The following is a 24,002-nucleotide window of genomic DNA, read 5'->3' as shown; positions in this document are numbered from 1 at the left end:
CAAGAGCAAAAAAAAAACAAACCCTCCCTCTTCTTTTACCCCTCCTTGTCATCACTTACCAATCTGTCACAAGTCAGGAGGTACTGAGTCACTCCATAGTCCTGTCCAGTAATGTCCAAGCTCTGGCTCCTCCACACAGCCAGTGAGTGGGTGTCCAGCATTGCAGAAAAGAAACATGTGATCTGAGACAGCAAAACTCAGATGATTCACCTTTTCAGAACAATTGGTGTCTGTGTTGGAAAGCCGATGGATGGATTTGTCATCATTAAAGAGGTTGCTTCATGTTGAAAATGTTCATTAGGTGCCTACTCAGAGCTTTTTCTGTATGCCGAAGCTGGGGGTTATTTTACATTTCCTTTGGCTTTTTAAAAATTTTTAATAATTACTCACGTTTCTACATGTAGTCACTGAACCCTGCAGTCGCTTTTCGTTTGTCGTTCTAATTTCTGAAAGTAATAATCGTTTTCATATTCTTGTGTAAACCGGGTAAAGTGTTGCTTGTTTTACTTGCAGTTTGGTCCTGCCCTGAGTTTGAACTTCTTTTCATGACTACAAAGCAGGAAAAAGCATAATGTTTCCTGCAGGTCTCAGCTGGCTGTTAAAGTCCAGGTGAAGGCCCAGCTACCCGCTTTGCTGTGAAGCAGGCTATTTATTCAAAGACATTTTCTGAGGGGATTTAACAAATTATTCTTGGTTTTCCAGGCAGGAAGCCAGCATGACTTAAAAACAGAAAGACCATGAAGTATTTTGTTTTTCCATAATAAGAAATGCTGCCTGTGTTTGGGGATGTGTGGGAAATGTCTGCAATTTGGGGAAGAAAACTCTGGGATCTGTTTATAATACCAGAGAGATGGGGGATGCTTTTGTTTGCCTCTTTCTGAGTCTTGTAAATATTTTTAATATTGTAAATCCCCTCACAACATCAGAGTCTCTGAGTTTGAAATGGGACCTGTATAAAGAATTTTACAAATATTGAAAGAAATGTGAAAAAGCAGAGAATATATTTGGTAAAAATTTGTTAACCTGGTGGAACCAGCCTGCTTTGTTGTGAGTGTAATTGTTCACATACTTGCTTGTATTCAACACTTGTCACTGGAGGATTCCACTAGGGGACGCATGGATATGATGCCCATTCGTAGGGAGTATGTGTGATACAATGATACAATATGATAGGATGGTCAAATCCAATAATTGAATACTGTGACACTATAAGATGATACGATACGATGATATGATGATATTATGTGATACAGTGATGCAATACAACGATAGTATAAGATAATATGATATGATGATACAATACAATATGACATGATATGATTATATAATAGAATACAGTTGAAGTGAACCAAATCCATGGCACTTTACATACACACCCAGGTCAGTGTAATAATCAGTCACTAGTCTCGTAAATCAATTATTTTATTCTAGGAATCATTCATTTTTTAATGCAAAAAAGGCATTAAATTGTATTCTAAGCGTCTTAGAAAGTATTAAATCTAACGTGTAAAAACCTGTATGAACCTGAAAACAGCGATGTAAGATGATACAAAGTTACAATCTTGTGTATTCATTCGAAGTCTGAGCTGATATAAAATAATATTAACCACATTTGTACTATAGTTCCATTCAGCTTTAGAGCTGCATCAATCCAGAGGAGAATCCATATTTATCCTAGTTTGCAACATTTTTCATTCATAACCCCTTACTATGATTTCAAAAATAATCAAATACTTCGTTTGTTTTTTTGGGAAAAATTGGATTTAATGGGAAAGTGTCCAAACTTCTGACTTTTGACTTTCTTTATGGGTATTCAGTTTCTGAGCAGGTGCCTAAAAACCTGTAAAGTTAAACATTTTTTTTTTCTGCAGAGCTACAGGCTGCATCTGAAGGATCTGAAGGTTACTATGATAAAATATAGTTTTATGCATTTTGATAGTTCTTTGCAATCAAATTTCCGCCAATGACCATAGATTAAAGACGGCTGCCTTGACATCACCCACCAGTTTATGAGCTACATTTGGAAAACTGTACTCATGTCCAGCACTCATCCATTTCCATATTTTCTAGAAGGAATTGACTACATTTAAAAGTATGGAGGTACTTTGTGTCTGATTGCATGTGTCTGACACTTTATGTGCATTTGATTGCAAAATATTTGAAAAAGGAGATGAATACCTGGAGAATATGATCAATTTGAGAACAAAACACTTATTAGTCATGTAGAATCTGATGATGTGCCTTTTTTAAAAAAAATTAAATCAGATAACAATCAGCTGCTAAAATAATATTCCTCCGAGACTCAAGTGTCTTCTTCGAGATTCTCAGACGACAGCAGTTGTGAGTAATACCTGTTCAGTTAAACTTCATATACAGAAGAGGCATGTTGCATGTGTGTGTGTGTGCGGCTCATAGACAACAGCTGAGATTGTTGTGGTTGCTCCTCAGTGAGTGCAGGCCGGGATGACTCCTTCTGCCAGTGGCAATTCTGGCTGGTGTAGAATGTGCAGCCGAAGGCAGTCTGTGACTTAGAAAGTGGACCATCTGGAGCGGTGCATTATTAAATGTTACATATGCCGGCACAAGCTGGCTCTCCGCTCCCACCGCAAGGTGTTCCCCTCCTCTCGCTAAAGTCAGATTGTTTTTGGTGTTTGACAAATCTCTCAAATCTGTCATAAACTTTTGTCTCTAATTTTCAAGTCAAGCCAACATGGTTTAGTTTCAGCTTTTCAGACTATTGGATGTTTTAGTAGACACACAGAGGCATTTTGCTTTTTATTTTTTTTTATTGCACTGCTGAAAACAATCCAAGCTGACAAACTAAACAGTCTTTATGTCCAAGAATTTTTTTGCATGTTATCCACATTTTTCCAAGCTGTAACAGCCCACTCCCATCTGTCTCTTGCCTGTCTCTAAAAGCCATATCTGCTAAGCTCAGAGAAAAACAATACTTTGGTGTCATTTTACCGATCATGACCATGTGATCTAACAACAAAGAGTGTAATCTTGAAGATTCATCCAGGTCTTATCTATATAATTATAGATCAATCTACATCTTGTGGTATTTTGTAAGAGATGTTACAAATCAGTGTTTGTTTGTTCCTTTGCAATTTTCATTTTTTAATTGTTTTAATGAAATGTAGTAAGAGACATTGTTTGGTCAGAGCAGCCAAGAATGTGTTCATGTTTCTGTTGTGTTGTCAATTAGCAGCACAGGTCTTTGCATCTGCAGGTTTACAGTTTATACTCTCATCATGTAACTTTTCCTGTAATCTGTGTTGTAGACTTTTGGTCTTTCACTCTAGCCTTTAGGGCACCTGTCCATAAGGTTGTGTTCACATAAAATACTCAAATGTATAAAGCTGTGCCTCGAAAATGTCACCCTTTGTATGTAAAATTTACCTGAAAATTTTCTTAATATACATTTAGCAAAATGTTTCTTCTTATTTGCTGTAGCTAAGCTTAGCTAAATGTTTCATGAAGGTTACTTTGGCAAATCTTAGCCAAACATTTTATGTGGTAAGCTTTATCTAAGCTTAGTAAAATGTTTCACAAGAAGCTAAACTCAGCCAAACAAACAATTAGGTTAGCTTTAGCGAAGATTTGCAAAATGTTCTAGGAGCTTAGCTTTAGTTCAGCTTAGCAAAACATGTCACAATGTTAGCCTTTGCAAAGCATAGGAAAATGTTTCACAAGCTTAGCTTAAGCTCAACTAAGCAAAATATTTCATGAGGTTAGTTTTAGCTAAAGTCAGCCAAATGTTCCATTAGGTTAGCTATGTTAAGTTAAATATTTTATGAGCTTAGCTTTAGCTCAGGTTATTTAAACATATCATGAGGTTAGTATGTTTTATTAGGCTAATTTCACTAAACTTAAACTTACGATTTTTCATTAGCTAAGCTTCGGAAATATTCCTAAAGTTACCTTTAGTCAACCTTAGCAAAACAATTGGAAGTAAGGTAGAATCGCCTGCCACATGCCAAGACTAACCTCAAAGCTCATAAAACATTTCAGGATTGGATTCCAGTATATTTTATAACTCTGGAGAACTAGCAAAATTTAGAAACACATTTATATTATGATTTTGGGCTGTAAAAAGTCTGTAAGGTCTGTAACTTCTGGCTCAGACATTATTATTTATTACACCCAGTTTTCAGCTCCAGTCCATCAATCAAATTGATGGAACTTGACTGCATCGTTGGGAAACAGGCCCGATCTGCAAACATCCCATCCAACAACCCACAGGCGCAAAGGATCTACTGCTAATGTATTGGAACCACACACTTAGCACACCATCAAATGATCTTTGTCCACACCTTGGCTAGAAGTTCATGTGTTCATGCAGACAGAAGTATGTTTGTCCATATACCAAATTTAATATATACCGTATATTTACAAATTTAATGCTACTGGAAAAAAAGGGAGAGAAAAAAAAAAAAAGCAAAACTAACCAATGTGTTTGAATGTGATTAGCTTTAGCTGTGGCTATTGGAATGTAAAAGCTCTCAAATTTGATAAAAAGAAATTTAATGAGGTGCAGGGCCCTTACACGTTTGACATTAAAGGAATTTTTTTAAAAAAAAGGGCACACTTTCAAATTAAGGGTTTTTAGTTTTATTATTTAAGCATTTTTAGAATTTTTTGGATAATTTAAATTTTTTTATTGATTTTTTTAAAGGTGATTTTAGTTCATTTTATTATCTGAAAGTTTTATTTCAATTTTAGAATGTGTGTGATTGTAAAATTATTTTTTATTTTGTATTACTAAATATGCTAATATATGCTAATATAAAGAAAATATTTGCTTTTCTACGGTCCTTGTAGAAAAGAGTATGGCTATTGTACATGTCCTTGGGAATGGTGAGTCCAGTTTTCTTGGCAAGGCAATTGAGTCAGCGCCCTTTAGCTTTTAGTTGGCACAGAGTAGGGGTGTACCATGGAGCAGAGCAAGAGAAGGAAACACATCTGTGTTCCACATCAGTGGAGCAAAGGTGTTAGGGAGGTCATTGAGAGACTAGCTCATTGAGAGTGGAGAGACTGGACAGAGTCTCTCAAAGTCCCCAGACTTTGTTTATGGCAGATGAGAAAGTGTCAAGATTGATATCCTTGATTTTCCTGTAAGAGATATAGCAGGGCGGGTGGGTTTTGCTGAGAGACACATTTATGTTAAAACAGATCAGTTTATGATCGGAGAAGGGAATGTGATGAGCTTGACAATCAACAGGAATAACACCAGAGGAACAAACCAAGTCCAGAATATTATCTTTACAGTGAGTGGAAAAGTTTAAATGTTGTTGTAGACCAAAACTATGTAAGCAGGACCCAAAGTCCCTGGCAGGATTAATGTCATTATCCACATGAACATTGAAATCACCAAGTATAATCAGATTCGGAGACAGCGAGAACAGATGAGCCAGAAGTCATCTAAAAAGTCCTTATTAGGTTTGGGTGGTCGGTGCACAATACATAAAATAGTGGGAATCAGTCCAGAGAGTTATGAGACTGCGTATTCAAATGAACCCCCCCCCCCCCTTCCCGAGTTGTGTGGTGTGGACATGTAAACAAACTCAGGTGGATGAGTTGAGATTAATGAAGTCATTGGGCTTTTGCCACGTTTCAGTCAGACCTAGAAAATCCAACTTACGGCCAGATATGAGATCCTGGATGAGATCCCCCTTGTTTGTAAGTGAACAGATGTGTAACAGACCGAAGTTAAGTTTGGCGACAGAGTTAGCAGACCTAGCCAGGTGGGCTAACACGGAGTGGACATTGGCGTGGCTAATCCTTAGATTCCCGGGATTTACTGACAGGGTCAAGGAAAGCAGGAGCAGCGGGGCAGGCCCACTGACCTAACGGCAGGAACGAGGCAGATATCAGATGGATCCAGGGAATGCTAGGACACCGTGTAGGGATGGAAAGATCCTGGTTGGGAAAACGCTGAGAAGCGTGCCAGGGATGCCTTCAACTACACCAAATAGTCACCTCGCTTGCGACGTTTGCAGTGGCTTTTCTGCCGTGGGAGGAGTGTCGAAGCAGGTGAGCTGGTATGCCAGATAGCAGCGGAGGAAGAGTTTGACTGTTGACTGTAATATGACAGTGATAAAACTCCCTCATTAAACTGGAGCTTAAGTAAAAACTAGCGATTATACATCAGCAAGGACTCTGTATGCAGGGAGCCAAGGCGTAAGATCAGGAAAAACAGGAACCAGTAACGAACGAGCGGCCGCGTTTACATGCGTCATCTTGACCATCTTTCCAAATAATACAAAAACAAATTTTTCTCATAATCTTTTCGTATGATAAAGTATTTTTCTCATTTAATTTTATTTATGACCAATTTCCATCTTCTTATTGTCCTTTAACTGTTCATGTAACATATCTCATTCATTCATTCATTTTCTGAACCACTTAATCCAATTCACGGTGGCGGGGAAGCTGGAGCCTATCCCAGCTGACTTTGGGCAACAGGCAGGGTACACCCTGGACAGCTCGCCAGTCCATCGCAGGGCCATAATAATAATAATGATAATAATAATAATAACAGTAACAATAATAATACCAATAATAATAATGCAGGGCATATTACGGGGATGAGTTACAAACCTCCTGTTGCCCAAGTGTACATGATTGTTGTATACTGATGAATTAGTTTGAACAAGGCTTGATAAGATGGACTGTTTTTTATGTTATATATATTACTGTATATCATGTCAAACCAGAGGTGTAGTGTGATGTTCTGTTTGACTTAAAAATGTAGGAAACAAGTGAAGGACATCTTGTGTCTGAGGTCATTGACTGCAGTACTCAGCTCTGTTGTAACTGTATCCGATGTGTGGTGGTCATATTGACTTTTTTCTCCCTTTTCTTTTTTAGTATGCAACCATGTGATCCTGTGTCACTGGCATGATCTGAAATAACTCTAATTGACTTTCAAGCCCGGCTGTTTATCCACTCTTACATTCATGACCAATGTTCAGTTTTGTGGGACATTACTGGACTATTTTCCAAGTATTCCAAGACAGACCAAGGACAAATATAGCATCGACCGCCAAGAGCATCAAAGAGAAAACAAGGCTGAGATGTTGTCTGATACTGTGTAATTACATGCAGCCATAACTCACACGTGTTTCATGATCTTCTGTCCAATGGGACCACAGAGGTCTGGCTTTTATCCATTTCCTCCTTTCAGGGACAAAAGGTTGTGTAAAGTTACTTCATTCTCAGAAGTAACACAAGTTTTAGAGCTTTTTACAATGGTTTCCATCAGGTGAAATTATCTGTCTTCCAGCCATGTTTGTGCCGTACCCAATGATAATTCCTGTTCCATTCCTGTACAATCCAAGCTTGTCTTCGCTGTAGCACAATCTGTCTAACTGATTACTAGTTTCCTTGTTTAAGTCTGTTTACTGTTATCACTTTCTTACATTCCAACACCTTAACTGACCTGCAGCCTCCTGTTTTGGTTAACAAGCAACAAAGAATGTGCTCTAAGTTTTCCCTTTATCGGACATCAAAATACACCATGAATTTCATGGCTCATCTCCTCATAAGTTATGTTGATGGACTAGTTAAAGCATTTCAGCAATGTTTGCACCAATAATGCTGCCTTATTTACCCCTCAGATTGGTCATTAGTTTTGTCCAATAGATTTTTTCTGATTTTCAAACAAGGGCTAACCAAACAGGTCTCTTGTGTCTCTTATCCAACTGATGATTTAGACTTATGATATGTTGCTTTCAGATTTTCCAGCTGTAATTGAACTTAAATTCGCAAAATGAGCCAAAAGCTTGTCTAATTGACATCTATGTTCTTTCTGTTTTCCCTTTAAAAGTTGAAATTCTTTATTAGACAATGACAGATAAGACATTGCAGTACCAAAATGGTCGTTTTTATTACTTTGAGCAGATTGACCCCCATCTTTCAAATGATTTTGCTATGCTTCGCTAAATTTGTAGCAATTTGCAATTACTATTTGGGGGCAGTCTCACAAAATTGTCCAATTAGAAACACCAGCAAGTTTCTTGGTGTTATTTTGGTGTAATTGTATACACACAAGTAGTTTGGTGTGTTAAATCGCTGTAATATCAACGTTACAGGCGTCACCCTAGCAACGTGTTAATCAACTGGTTCATTTTAGCTGGCTTTTCGCAGGTAAATGAGAGAAATGCACTGTAGCTTGACAACAGTTGTTTAACATAAAAAGTACATTGAAGCCAACATAAAATAGTTTCTGTACTTTAGCATATTTAGCAAGTTTTGTTTTTTTTAAAAAAAAAAGAAATAAACATTTACTATAAAATATTTACTGTGTGGGACTATGGTATAAGTGGATTAAACAACTTTGATCCGTGCATTAGTTGGTTATAATGCCCCACTCTGCTGCACGTCAAGGTGTTCTAGACTCTGTGTCATGCATTATATATGTCTAATGCACGGCTCTGTGTTGTTTATCCCTTACTTAGCAAAAGGTTTTTTTAGGTTTTCATGAACTAAACTTTGCAAAAGGATTCATGAACTTACCTTGGGTATACCTAAAAGATTTCTTGAGTTTTTCTGTAGCTAATCTTACCGAAACATTTCACAAGGTTAACTTGAACTAAGCTCAGGAAAATGTTTCTCGAGGTTAGATTTAGCCAAGCTGAACAAAGTGTTCAATAAGGTTGGCTCCAGCTAAACTGTCCTCAAGTAGCCCCTAAAAAATGTTCGACTTTGTTTTAAGGTCCAATAAATGTTAAAATACTCTATTCTACAGTCAGTTAGCAAATTCTTTTTATACAAAGCAACTTACATACACACTCATACCCCATTAGGCTCATCAAGGGAGCAACTTGGGGTTTTATTGTCTTGCCCAAGGACACTTCAGCATATAGTCAGGGGAGATCTGGAATCGATCTCCCAACTTTCCAGTTGGAAGACAACTGTTCTTCCTGCTGAGCTTCATCTGCCCTAGCAAAATATTTAACGTTAATCTCTATTTTATGTCAGGCTTTGGAGAGTTTAGCTGAATTGTTCTATTTTACAAGCCACAATATTTCAGCTACTCAGATATGATTAAAATATGTCTCTCATAGCCCCTGTAGATGGGGTATTTTGACTTATGTGTTTATTTAAGGGTATGGATAAATGACAGATGTGACCATTTCAGTCTATCAGTCTATCACACAACCCTCTCAGTCACCTGTGGCATGAACCATGGAGGAACATGTACATTGATGAAGTGCGGCCCTTCTGCCAACAATAGTTAAAAGACGGGAATCAATCTGCTGCAGGTACTAAAATGACGATAACATTCAAAACAACCAACGTTCGTGAAAAGGTCAGGTTTAACTGGAAAAACCAAGCGTAAGTAAATCAAATTCAGGATGGACACATGAACCTTGTTGAAAGTCACACTGAGGCATCAACTAACAAAATATTTCAACAATTGTTTCATGAAAGTTTTTTGTAAAATGAAAAAGTTCTGCATCGTCACTTATTTATCTCTCCGTAGGCCTAAACACACTGCCTGTGTAGAAAACCTACAAACAGAGCAACAACACCATGTTCTTACACTTTACTTACTTCCTGTTGCACAGTGTGAAGAAACTGTAGAGAGTAGATGCACTGCTTGTTTCAAACTTGTGTTACAGAACAATTTATATACAATACTTACAGCTCTTCAACATTTCTTACACATGTGGTCTTGTCATTTGGGTTTGGAAAGGCCAAAAGACAGAGTAGGACTCCTTTAGAATGTGGGGAAATCCAAACTGGTTATAACTCAGAGATGATGTTTATTGTAAGGTCAGTTTTGTCTGTTAATGCTCCAAAGCCTCTTTTGTCTTTACTCTGTTGGATTAAAGACATATCCTGTTTATAATGAGGTGCACTACCCCAGTCATACGGAGCAGGAATACCCCACAGTCCAAAAACTGAACAAATTCTTGAACTGTGGTATATTGGAAGTGGAATTTCATCTGGCTCTTCCATGTCTCCAAACAGCATCCCCACAATGTGTTAGCCAGTCCCAGCCCCATTGTTTTCCTGCTAATCAGAGGCAGATGTGTGCAGTTTGCCTACACGCTCTCTTGTGTTACTCAGCTGCTTGTTGTGTGCACATATGCTGACTCTGGAGCTCTGGGTCTGGGTCCAGCAAGCAGAGGCCTGCCAGTTTGTTGTTCTTTGTGTGGCAGCAGCAGGTCAGCCTGCTCCACCATGATGTCATTGGTTGCTGGTTGTGAAATACTTGAGGAAACGAGAACCTTATTAAACCTCTGCACATTTGTTCTGCCTCAGAGGTATAGCCTGATCTTCACTGCCTTTTTGTGCTCATCTCTTTATCTTCAACAGTTGCATCAATTATAAAAGCCTCCTGGGAAATAAAGCTTTGTCTCAGAGCTAGCATGTAGCTGGTTTTCATGATTGTTAACATGAAGTGGTTTTCTCTGTCTACAGAGGACATCATCTCTGAGTCAGCTTCCTGTTGAAGACCTCAGAGACCCTCTTCCTCCTCACTGGAAAAGCTATATGTCTCCACAAGGAAGGCGGTACTATGTTAACACCACAAATAATGGTAAGATAAACAAAAACTCAGACTTTAATTGACTTTAGGGGTGTGCCACCTGGGGTACCTCACTGTTCAGTTATGATTCAGGGTGTGATTTGATTATTATATGTTATTTTCAAGATTCTCAGTGCATCTTTTTTCACCATTAAATTGTTTTGCCACTCTGTGGCTACATTTATATGACTTATACTTTATTTAATATCTATTAATTTAAGTAACCAAACAAATGTATCTCCATATTTATGTCAAACCATAAGTTCAGTATATCAAACATATTTTTTTATATCATGATCCAATTTTTCCATGAAATCCACAGAAAAAATGTGCTATAGTTAGGAACAACAAGCTCCTAAAATTATAATTTATTATAATTAATTAATTAATTAATTAATTAATTAATTATAATCCTAATTATAATCCTAAAATTATATTTTATTATACATTTAAACAACTTATATATGGAGTATGTATTGTCCAGATCCTGTTTATTCACAGGTTAATAAACTGTTTTTTAAATACTAGCCATCAAACCTGATGAGTAAATCTGAGTAAGTTTCACGCTCAGTGTGGATGAAATGCTAGCTGCCAGCTTCCTGATAGCTGTTGTTTACTATTTGCTTCTTGGACACTTTAGGGGGAAAGACTGGTCTGTCCTAAACTTTACAGCTATGCCCCTGTCATTTAGTTATTTTGAAAAATGATATTTAAAGTTTATCACAATGATTGGATTAAATCGTGAATCAGAACCCCTTGATGTGGTGTTTGAAACAATTACAGACTCAGAACTTTCTGCACTTTGAGATAAAATCAAGGTCCTTTTCAGTGGAGTCTGCCTGTGATTAAGTTAAATTTATCTTCTTTAAAGACTCATTACAGAACTTTGCAGATTTTCAGTAAAGCACCCTGAACAACGGCGAATTCAGCGTCCATCTTGCATCCTGCCTTTACTGTAAGCTCTATCAATGGCTGGTGTGCTGATATCTGCCTGCTAGGTCACACAGTGTGTAAAGTTCAACTCAGCTGCAACATCATGCGGTCTCCTGGAAGAGTTTTGGTAAAGTCATACCGTGCAGTTTCTCAGAATCAGGATGCTGCTGGGCAGCTGCCACTCCAGATTCAGATGGCTGTGATGTGATTATAGAACGATTTTTGATGCATCTTTTGTCTCTGTGTAACTCTGTGGTACTTTCCCAGTGGAAATAGGTTTCTCATATTTCTTGTAACATGCAACATTTAAAACAATGTGTGCATCTATTTCTTAGTGCAGGACAACTTCCATTTCTGGAGCTCCATCAGATGTTAGCGTCTTAGGTTGAGAACATTTCTATCACAACTTTTATTGCGTTCTTCCACATCTGACCGTGAGATGTTTCTCCCAGTCAGAGCCACCTGCTGTACAACACGGCTCTGTGTTTTGGTTGTTTTTACACAAAATGCCATGTTGTAGTCTGCAATGCACAAGGTAGATTTAATGTGCAGCCATAACGTCTGTTACGTACAGGTCAAAAACGGTCTGTATTTCTGCACTTTCTAGATCCAACTTTTGCATTCCTCAGCATTGTTATTAACAGTTGAGATAATACATTTTTTTTTAAAACATTTGTACATCAATTCAGAGTTGTCCACATTGGGATGCATCTAGAATATACATAATTTATTCCTTGATTTGTTTTTAGTTAATAAATCCTCACAACAGTATTCCACATTAGCATATTGAGTTGCTAATGTGCTAATATTACTGTTAACCTTGATAATAAGAGCTATATCTGTAATGCAGATGGAAAGCTGAAAATGGTAGAATCTAGGGCTGTGATGATGTGCTTTTGTCCTGATTCGATTCGATTCTGATGTTTTGGGTGCCGATTCGATTTAAATTGTGATTCTCACAATTCTTTAACATTGTTGATTTTTGTGGATTAAAAACAAAAAAAATTGTACAAATCTTTTTTTGCTCGGCAGTCATCAGCCTCCGGAACAAGACCTCTTCAAATTAATTATTATCTACTACAATATTTAATTTTCCCTTTAGGGATTAATAGAGTATTTTTCATTTCATTTTTCTTGAATTCAGTCAGGAAAAAACAGTTTGGCTAGACTCTCATTCTGCTGCTATAATGCCCAAGAAGACAAGTATAAAAGATCAATAAAAACAATAAAAATGACAAAAAAAATTTATAATGAATTATTTGTATATATTTTTTAAAAAATCGATTTTTTTTTAACAAAAAAATCGATTTTAAAATTGTGAAACAAAAAAATCCCAATATTCAATTTTTTAAAATTTGATTTTCCCACTCCGAGTAGAATCTAACACTTTCAGTGTTTATTTCTATAAATAGCCAACTTACCTTTTTAACATCTTCTTCAGAAAGCAACCAGAGTTTTGTTCTGTGTATTAGAGTTAAATGTTGAGTCAGTATCCAGGGTTAGTGATGGTACCAGAGAGAGACGGTGTTTATTGAGGGCTGGAAGGACTGATGCTGCTGATAGTGCCTTGTTTCTATCAACACAGTCACCACTCCATCTTCCTGGACACACACATGTTATCAGACAGACAGTTTAATACTTCCTTCTGTTCTGCAGACATTGCAGCTTTGCCGGTTTTTACTGTTCCTGAGTGACCTCATTGTAAAACCTGACTGATGATTCTAATATCTGGTCTTGGCAACATTTATGTCCTTTTAACTTTACAATGTAATAAAGGTAAGAATTAAGGTGAACACAGCATCCACAAGTCACTCAGACTCATAACAGACCAGTGCAAGGACATTTTAGTAAATGTAGAGATGTGAGGGCTGGTTGTCTAAAGCAGCTTTAGCGGTTGTCTTAATGTTGATACTTAAAGGTTAATATATTTAATTGTAAGAAATCAAATTGTTTTAATCTGGTTTTAGTTAGAACCTGGTAGTAATGCACCACTACCACCAGAATATTTATCAAACTGCAAACCGCTGAAAAATAAAACAAAACAAAAACAAACAAACAAATAAAAAAAACAACACTAAAAGCTTTACAATTTTTTTTTTTTTACAAGCTTTTCCGTCAATGGAGAACAAATATAAGAAACATGCAGAACCAAAGACAACAAACTAGCAAACTTTTGCCAAACTTTGGATCTCAGTCACTCAAACTAAGGTTACGCAATCTGCTGTTGTCTAGTTTTGTCTCATGTCAGGTCCCGGATGTGTGGCACAAAGTTTGACTTTCACATCTGAATTTGAATTTTCTATGTGAATGTGAAGGGAGAGAACTGAAACTGAATTAGGAAAATGAATTAGAGAAAGCACGGCTCATAGACCTCTATGATGATGACCAACCTGGGCATGAATATTCCCTTGCCCGGACGCGGGCTACCGGGACCCCCCTCTGGAGCCAGGCCTGGAGGTGGGGTACGAGAGCGAGCGTCTGGTGGCCGGGCCTTTACCCATGGGGCCCGGTCGGGCTCAGCCCGAAAGGGTTACATGGGCCCCACCTCCCGTGGGCTCACCATCTGCGGGAGGAGCCGTAGGGGTCGGGTGCAGTGTGAGCTGGGCGGCAGCAAGAGGCAGGGACCCTGGCGGTCCGATCCCCGGCTACAGAAGCTGGCTCTAGGGACGTGGAACGTCACCTCTCTGGTGGGGAAGGAGCCTGAGCTTGTGCGCGAGGTTGAGCGGTTCCGGCTGGATATAGTTGGACTCACCTCGACGCATGGCTTGGGCTCTGGAACCAGTACCCTCGAAAGGGGCTGGACTTTCTTCCACTCTGGAGTTGCTCATGGTGAGAGGCGCCGAGCAGGTGTGGGCATTCTCATCAGCCCCCAGCTTGGTGCCTGCACGTTGGGGTTTACCCCGGTGGATGAAAGGGTAGTTTCCCTCCGCCTCCGGGTGGGGGGACGGGTCCTGACTGTTGTCTGTGCATATGCGCCGTAGGGTCGTTGGTGCCTGTCGTGGCGGTAATCTCAGGACTCGTTGGTGGACACCAGCAGTGAGGGATGCCGTCAAGCTGAAGAAGGAGTCTTATTGGGCCTTCTTGGCCTGTGGGACTCTGGAGGCAGCTGATGGGTACCGACGGGCTAAGCGGCATGCGGCTTCGGCTGTTGCCGAGGCAAAAACTCAGGCATGGGAGGAGTTTGGCGAGGCCATGGAGAAGACTTCCGGACGGCTTCGAGGAGATTCTGGTCCACCATCCGGCGGCTCGGGAGGGGGAAGCAGTGCTCCATCAATACTGTGTACGGTGTAGGTGGGGAGCTGCTGACCTCAACTCGGGGCATAGTGGGTCGGTGGAAGGAATACTTCGAAGACCTCCTCAATCCTACCAACACGTCTTCCGATGAGGAGGCAGAGCTGGTGGACTCAGGGGTGGACTCTCCTATCTCTGGGGCTGAAGTCGCTGAGGTGGTCAAAAAGCTCCTTGGCAGCAAGGCCCCAGGGGTGGATGAGATCCGCCCGGAGTTCCTTAAGGCTCTGGATGCTGTGGGGCTGTCCTGGCTGACATGCCTCTGCAGCATCGCGTGGACATCGGGGGCAGTACCGCTGGATTGGCAGACTGGGGTGGTGGTCCCCCTTTTTAAGAAGGGGGACCGGAGGGTGTGTTCCAATTACAGGGGAATCACACTCCTCAGCCTCCCTGGTAAGGTCTATTCAGGGGTCCTGGAGAGGAGGGTCCGCCGGATTGTCGAATCCCGGATTGAGGAGGAGCAGTGTGGTTTTCGTCCTGGTCGCGGAACAGTGGACCAGCTCTATACCCTCTCTGGGGTCCTGGAGGGGGCATGGGAGTTTGCCCAACCAGTCTACATGTGCTTTGTGGACCTGGAGAAGGCATTCGACCGTGTCCCCTGGGGGCTCCTGTGGGGGGTACTCCGGGAGTATGGGGTACCGGACCCCCTTGTATGAGCTGTCCGGTCCCTGTACGACAGATGTCAGAGATTGGTTCGCATTGCCGGTAGTAAGTCAGATTTGTTTCCAGTGAGGGTTGGACTCCGCCAAGGCTGTCCTTTATCACCGATTCTGTTCATAACTTATATGGACAGAATTTCTAGGCGCAGCCGAGGGGTTGAGGGGATCCGACTTGGTGGCCTCAGGATTGGGTCCCTGCTTTTTGCAGATGACGTGGTCCTGTTGGCTTCATCTGGTCGTGATCTCCAGCTCTCGCTTGAGCGATTCGTGGTCGAGTGTGAAGCGGCTGGGATGAGAATCAGCACCTCCAAATCTGAGACCATGGTCCTCAGCCGGAATAGGGTGGATTGCCCTCTCCAGGTCGGGAGTCAGGTCCTGCTTCAAGTGGAGGAGTTTAAATATCTCGGGGTCTTGTTCACGAGTGAGGGAAGGATGGAGCGTGAGATCGACAGACGGATCGGTGCGGCATCTGCAGTAATGCGGACTCTGCGCTGGTCTGTCGTGGTGAAGAAGGAGCTGAGCCAGAAGGCGAAGCTCTCGATTTACCAGTCGATCTACGTTCCTACCCTCACCTATGGTCATGAGCTGTGGGTCGTGACCGAAAGAACGAGATCTCGTATACAGGCGGCTGAAATGGGTTTCCTCTGCAGGGTGACCGGGCTCACCCTTAGAGATAGGGTGAGGAGCTCGGTCATCCGGGAGGGGCTCAGAGTAGAGCCGCTGCTCCTCCTCATCGAGAGGAACCAGTTGAGGTGGCTCGGGCATCTGATCAGGATGCCTCCTGGTGAGGCGTTCCAGGCATGTCCCTCTGGGAGGAGACCCCGGGGAAGACCCAGGACACGCTGGAGGGATTACATCTCTCGGCTGGCCTGGGAACGCCTCAGGATCCCCCCCACAGAGTTGGCAAATGTGGCTGGGGAGAGGGAAGTCTGGGCTTCCCTGCATAGGCTGCTGCCCCCGTGACCCGACCCCGGATAAGCGGCTGAAGATGACAATGAAGATGAAGATGAAGAATTAGAGAAACAAATGTTTCAAATACAAAAGTTTTCATTTTACTGCAATACACATAAAAAAAACAAAGATTCAGTTTAAAATACAATCATTCAAATTCAATTCTTTTAAAGTAATTATTCGAACAGCAAGTTCAGATTCAAATTGAACAATTCATGTTCAAATATAAAGAATTCAGATTTGCTCTCGAGTGGCACAAAGTTTATCTCAGACAAAATCAACTATTTGTCAGTGAATGATTTCAGTGGTTTCTCCCATTTGTTGAACACCCTCCTCTGGGTGTATTATTTTCTTTCTGAAGTTCCTGAATCTTAGTTATGGTTGGATGTACCTTGCAGTTTTTACTTACATTGGTTTTCAAGATCTTTTGTGCAAAAGTTTATTAATTTTAAGGGATTTTTTTTGTCAGTCCTACATCAAGGCTCATCTGGCTACACGACTTGAGGTCATCATGTAGCTGGTTTTATATTTATAAATCTTTAACTCAAAAGAAAATCTGAACATGGGGTCTGCTTTTGCAATCACTGGCTGAGATGTCAGTAATTTCTTTTGAAAAAGTTCAAATCAGTCTGAAATGATTTTTACCTTTATGATCCAGATTATATTATTTAATTCAGCCACCATTGGGTGATCAGTCTAACCATTCAGTTATACTAATTTCAAACAGATGCTGTCATGGTGTGTAACACCACGTCTGGCTTCAGTTCCCCCCTTTTTGTGGTTTTCCTTCTGCATTACTTCAGCCTATTGATTATTTAGTCTGAGCGTTTTTTTTCTTTAACTTTATTGGCATTCGTTGTGAGCTGTGATCCGTTGGGTTCAATTCAGGGTCAGCTTCCCTGTGACCCTGAATTGGACAAACTGGTAGAATGAATGAATGAATGAATGAATGAATGAATGAATAATTAAAAAGAACAAAGACTGTGTTTTGGTTCCAGCTGAGAACTGACTTTTCAGCATCTGAACCAACTTTTTTTTTTTGTCTGAAAGCTGAAACCAGCTAGTTCTCCCTTACCATTAACTTTGGGAAACTGGCATTGGCACACTGTCGGACCTTAATGAGTTCACTGTCCTCCAACGGCCTCCACAGTCACCAGATCTCAGTCCAACAGAGCAGCTTTGGGATGTGGTGGAACGGGAGATTCTCATCATGATGTGCAGCAACTGTGTGATGCTTCATGTCGACATGGAGGAAATTTCTGGGGAACGTTTCTAACAGCTTGTTGGATCTCTGACACAAAGAGTGAAGGCAGTTCTGAAGGAAAAATGGGTCCAACCTGGTACTAGAAGGAGGACCTTCAGCTTAATTCCTTTTGAGTAAATGTATGTAAATGGAAACTGCTTGTTATGAACTTTTTCTCTCACCTCGCAAGAGATAAAATATTTTCAAAATGCACAAAAACTATGCAAATGTGTTATACCCAGTAAATCTCTGCTGTTTGGTCTGCTGAAGACGGTTAAAGCTCCTCTCATTTCTAAGTCACTGCTGTCTCTGAGAACCAGTTGATGCAGGTCTTATATTTACTTGAGTAAATGTGTGCACCTGCTTCCATCATATAACTGGGATCATGTTAAGCAGCTTCACATCGGGGCTCTTCGCATCATGTGTGTCTCTGGTGGTGGTTGCTGCGGTGAAGTTGTGGCCATGAGCGATGAGAGATGGGATCTAAAATTAGCTGAGGGCCCCACCCAGGCACAAGACCAAGCCAGTCAGTCCTCCTCTTCCTCCACTCCTCTATCAGAAAGCTGCAACAGGATTTCTGACACTTGACTGAGTTGAATCTGCATTAATAATGAAAACGTAGACTCCATGTTATTCCAGTGAGACCCCTGTCTTGTCTTCTTCTGCGTGTGTTCGGAGGTTTAAAAGAAGTGACAAGAGTGTCATCCTGAAACAAAAGAGTCCCAAAGAAAATGATTAAAATTTCATACATTTTTGCACATTTCAGCCTGCAGCTGTGTGACGGCTTGTAAAGAAACGAACGTTGTTGCTGTTATGTCATGAAATCAGCCTCTGAGGGCATTGAGAAACCTGCAGGACATATTTCTCTGCCTTCCCTGCAATGACAGCCGCATCAAAGCTGCATCTGAACACACACGATGTGTGTTTCAGATTTCCACCACAGTGTTTGTTTCCAAACACACCTATCTGATAACCTTTTTCATCAAACAATATTTATACCGTCGCTGCTATTTTTACTTGACTTTTCTTTTGTTAAGCTGAAGTTCAGACGCTGTCCTGTGTGTGCGTTTTGTTTTTGGCATCGCCATAGTAACAGAGCAGTATGCGTGGGCGAGGGCTGTGTGTCCTTGTGTATGGGCTTGTTTTTTTTTCTAGGTTTTCCTTCCTGTGTTGTAGAGTGCAGGGTGCTGTGGTGTGTCAGTGCATGTCCCCGTTGTCCATGTCACAACACACACTGTAGGTTAACCACATACACACAACTGCTTCAACTCCCACGCATCACTGTAGACTCTTACATATAACGAAAAAGCTTATTAGTGAAATAAAGTCCAAAATGTCTCTTTTAGCTTAAACCTAATTAATCCATATTTTTTATTTGATTAGAATCAATTTGATAATGTTCTTATTTAATGTTAGGTTTTTTTTTTTAGATGGATCAGCTAGATCAGATTAGACAGATGCCTTACCATAAAACTAAACGAAATAACTAAATATAAGTGGCAACCTGCATCTAGCTAAGCTAACAGGTACGATCTTCCTGCTGGATAATGATTACATGATGATGATCTTTCAGTGTCAGCTAGTTATTTAAACCCACCTGATGCAACGAACAGCTTCTCATTTCCTAAACAAGCATGTGGAGAGACACAGCCTGAGATGTTGGTCTGTTTCACTACGGACAGATCATTAGCATCAAGCAGAGAAAACCTGTAAGGAGATGCAGAAACTACTAAAACTGGTCTCAGAACTAGGGCTTCACAATTAATCAGATTTTGATCGCGATCACGATTTTGATGGCCACAATTAAATGAACCTGATCGTCAACGATATTTACATTCAGAGCGCAAGCTCTGCTGCATGCGTCTCTGATCACTCAGGTCCTCAACCAGTAGTGTGCCAACCACTCGGGGGCGAACGCGTGGTTAAGGCTTCATTTAGTTGCCTAAATACCAAGCATGAAGCGGAGTTGCTACTTCCACATTTTTACTGTTGCCCGTAAAACGGATTGTTTTGATTCAACAGCTCATCGAGGTGGTAAAAAATATGAAAATTTTTATAGCATGTGGCATTAAAATACACAAACCCACCCTGCCGCGGACGAAGTTGCTAGTTAAATAGGAAATAACCAGTTTTATTGCACAAAAAGCAGACATCTCCGCCCGCATTGATCCCTCCTGTGTTCAGACGAAGCTTCTCGTGGAGGATGTAGCAAGTTTAGACTGATGAGAGCAAGTCATGTCGAGAATGGAAAATACAGCTCCATCAAAACACTGGATAAGAAATATGAGATCCCTTCGTGTAATTATTTTTCCAAAGGGGCGTGGCCTGCGCTGTATAAAAAATGTTGAGGGAATAGAGAGGGAGTGATGTATATATATATATATATATATATATATATATATATATATATATATATATATATATGTATATATATATATATATATATATATATATATATATATATATATATATATATATATATATATATATATATACATATATGTGTGTATACATATGTGTGTGTGTGTGTGTGTGTGCGTGGAGTTGCCAGGTAGGTTATTTACAAGTGGTGCAATAAAATACAGATTTTTCCAGACACAATGATAATTGTGATTACAATATTGATCAAACTAATCATGATTATTTGGTCATAATCATGCAGCTGTACTCAGAACTGTCCAATGCACTATTAAATGCTGAAAGGATAGGGGGAAACCATCGTCTTCCAGGAAGAAAAAGGCTTCAGTTTACAAAGGAGCATTGAGACTGAACTCTGGATCAATGGAAGAAGGTCATGTGGTCTGGTAAGACCAGACTGACCCTGTTCCTGAGAGACCCTGTTCCAGAGCTTTAGGGTAAGAAGAGAGGCAGATGAAGTGATGCAGACATCATGCCAAGTACACGTGTCTGTGGGATGATCTGGGGTCGCTGCAGGGCTAGGATCAGGTCTTGGTTCCAGTCCAGGCTCAGCAACATTATGTGTCCTAAGAGTGAGGTGAGCTGATAGCTGAATGTACAGAATGAGCAGGTTATTCCATCCTTCTGAAACATGGCAGCTCTCTAGTAGATCTAGAGATGGGTCAGGAGAATTTCCCAGTTGGTTTTAATAAAGTAAAAAAGATTTTATTTCCTGTAATTAACCTACAACATGACTGATTTGAATAAAAGTCAAAGACAGGAAGTAGCTCATGCAACAGGGACCTGTGTCATATGGTTATGAATAAAATATGGCTCCGTCAAAGCTAACTAGGCCATTTCTCTTTGTCTGGATCCAAAGCTGGTGCTGCAGACAACAATCTGATGCAGGATTAGTTTGGGTTTTTCAGACCTGCTGCTGACTATTTTCTAACACACATTTATTTCCTCACACACACCTGTAACGGCTTGAGTCTGAGAAATAAGTTGAGGGGAAGAAACCGGCATCTTTATAAAACAACGAGCTTATCCATGTGCAGATCAAACCATTAGATGCTCCTAAATTCATAGAATGAAGACACTTTTATGCTGAAATGGCAGATTAGCTATTCCACAACCTCATAAAAACCGAGCCAGCATGGGTTTTTATTCCTTTATCAAGGATGTGAAGCAGATTCAGGATGATTGACAACCTTTCAGACATCTGCTGCTCTGTCACAAGACGTTTGATGAGAGTCACTCCTGCTGCTGCCGCATCACTTTTACTGTATCTGGAGGAAGGAATCTGACATGCGCCAACTCTAATTTTCCACTTGTGTATGAAACAGCTTGACGAAAATGATCCCTGATTTGCATTTGTACATCCAGTTGCTTAGAAACTTGACTTCTTCCAATTTGGGGTAAACATTGCGAAAAATATGTCCGATTTGACACTCCATAGTTTGTAATAGACATAAAAAAGCAGCTTTGTTTAAATAGAAATATGGTTTATTTTCTATATTATCCTTCTGGGAGGGTATGACGTTACAATAACAAGCAGTTTCCCTCTGCTAACAGGATATTTTTCAGCATTAATATCAGGTATTTCAGGCAGTATTGATTTGTTTATGACAAGCAAATAGAGAGTAATTGATACATACAAGACCTGTGAGTATACAGGCTCTGGCTGGGTGTTTATTTATCAAACCCGAAGGCACAGCTTCGCTACCAGTTATCCTCTCCATCCATGCCACTTGAGCTGATGGGCTTGGTTCAGTTCTTTTCTCTGCTAAGCAGCGCCAAATAGAGCAGAGCCAGCCAAAAAGACTTTAATTAAAAAAGTTCTCCTTCCATGTCAGTGTCTTTTCTTTCTAAGCTCACAGTTAAGAGCCCGTTGAGCGCGGTGCTGTGGTGAATGGACAGGGCAGTAAATGAAAGAGCGCGTCTTCATCAGGGTCTTTTGTTGGTCAGGCTTTTGTATCTTCTATGGAAATCACTGTTAATCTGACAGCATCCAGCCTATAGCTTCTGGGTTTGTGAACAATTGTTTCAAGAATCTTAGAGCAAAGTTGTTGTTGTTTTTTTTTTAAATATCCTGAGAATAACAGAACCATTTGTTTTAGAACCAGACGCAGACCCATTCAGGGTTTAGTGTCCACATGTTGGCAATGGTCCATGCAACATGAATTTTATCAGCCACTCCAGTCTGCAAAGGCTTTCATTGACTTTTCTGCAGACATTTATGTGCACAGACCATACACCGTATATGAAAGATAGACGGAGCCTCCGGCGGTTAAAAGTGAACCCTATGCCCAAGTACAAAAAAATGCAGTTCCCCCTTCATCCACTAGGGGCTGCAAAACAGAGCAAATCCCCATATCCCATGTTAAAAAGACCAACTTCACAGCAGAAATAAACATGTTTACAGCCTGGTTCAGAAATCCATTTTCGGTTAATAGGTCAGGTCCATGACAACTGTGGGGGGAGTGAATTTTTTCGAACTCGGCCATTTAAAAGTAATTTAATCTCAAAATTTGGCATATATTTTGGCGTGTCCTTTTGATTGACAGGTACCCGATCTCCTGCTTCAAGTAAGAAGAACGTAGAACAAACGTGGTTTTTAACCGGTTAACAACGTGACTTAGCTTTAGCCCACTTACATGAGCTGGTTAGCTTATGTTATCTCTGGGTTAGCTCGGTTAGCTCTTAGCTCCAGGCAGTTGTGAGTTTGCTCGATGACAATCATCCACCATGACGCTCACAGCCCCCCTCTTAGCTCCACCTCTTTGTCCATATTTGTATTTTCCGGGTGAGACGACACACATGCCCCTGCCAAGATGGTGATGGTAGGAACCGTCCACCGACCTTCGATTCAGTTCTTCAGAAACCTATGGGACATCACGGAAGCTCTGTCAATGTTTCTTTATACAGTCTATGGTACAGTCAATCCACTCATGCACCAGACAATTTAAATTGACACTTGTTTTCTGTTTTTGTGCACCGCATGCATTATAAGATGTACTCTAATTCTCAGCAGCTATTCCTTTTGTTTATCAGAGGAACTCACTTGACTAACTCAAATGAGTAAAAGTAACTCATCAGTCAACAGGTTGTGTTTGATGTTGCACAAGCTAAGAAATGGTCCATAAATGCATTCAGGGGTACGTCCAGGTCTAAAAATGGGCTAAAAACGTTAAAAGCAGCAGGGAGGGGTCATAGTGGCTTTGCTTTACCTTTATGGTAGCTTCTTGATGGAGATTTTTTTTAGGCCTCATGCAGCCTGACTCATACCTCATATTACACATTTGTTTTTAACCATTTAAAACCTGTAAATAATTTTTTGTTTACATTTCTTTTACATGCCATTAAACCGCCAAATAAAGATGACAAAAAAAATTAACATTTTCTGCCCTATAATTCTAGAGTCTAATTGTCCACATCCTCCATTCACTGAAACAGAATTCACTTGCAACACTTTGTTCTGGAGTTGCCGGTAGAAAAAACAAACAAAAGTGGTTTTTAGCAAATATTGTTGGACATCTATCCAAGCAAATCAATGTAAATTTCTGCATTTGATGTCCATTAAACAGCACACCAATGTGCAAACAGAGGAATCATGATACTAAAATATGACCTGAATTAGTTCTAAATTTGCTCCTCCAGGTAGGTAATGTTGGGGAGCGAGCAAGATGTGAAAGTGGCGCCCTGTCTTGGCTCCTCCCCCTCTGGTTTTGCTCCTTGCGTGATCCAAGGCTTTTTTATTCGCAGCTTTTTCCACCAATGATTTTCTCTTTCTCTGCTGTTTAGAGGGAGGAGGCAAATAAACCGAGTCGGGTCGGGAAATCCTTCCTGCATTTTCTCAGCCATGTTTGCCTTCTGAGTTTCTTCTTCACTACTTTGTATTTTCATCCTAACGCTGTTTATATGCAGAGAGTGGTTATCAGGTATGCGCTGCGGGAGGGGGAGGAGGGGAACCGGGTGAAGAAGCTAACAA

The 24,002-nt window shown here is 40.4% G+C and overlaps 1 protein-coding gene across 1 annotated transcript in view; it reads left to right on the top strand.

Annotated features, from left to right (window-relative positions):
• gas7b (growth arrest-specific 7b) overlaps positions 1–24,002 on the top strand; it is an 85,870-nt gene that overhangs the window by 18,777 nt on the left and 43,091 nt on the right. Inside the window, exon 2 of the mRNA XM_079260402.1 lies at positions 10,435–10,552. Coding sequence (XP_079116528.1) covers positions 10,435–10,552 — 118 coding nt within the window. The remainder of the gene's footprint in view (positions 1–10,434; positions 10,553–24,002) is intronic.

This window comes from Telmatherina bonti (assembly GCF_933228915.1).
Source record: "Telmatherina bonti genome assembly, chromosome: 21".
Classification (NCBI taxonomy): domain Eukaryota; kingdom Metazoa; phylum Chordata; class Actinopteri; order Atheriniformes; family Telmatherinidae; genus Telmatherina; species Telmatherina bonti.
The sequence above is the reverse complement of the archived record's forward strand: the minus strand, read 5'-3'. Positions and strand labels throughout refer to the sequence as shown.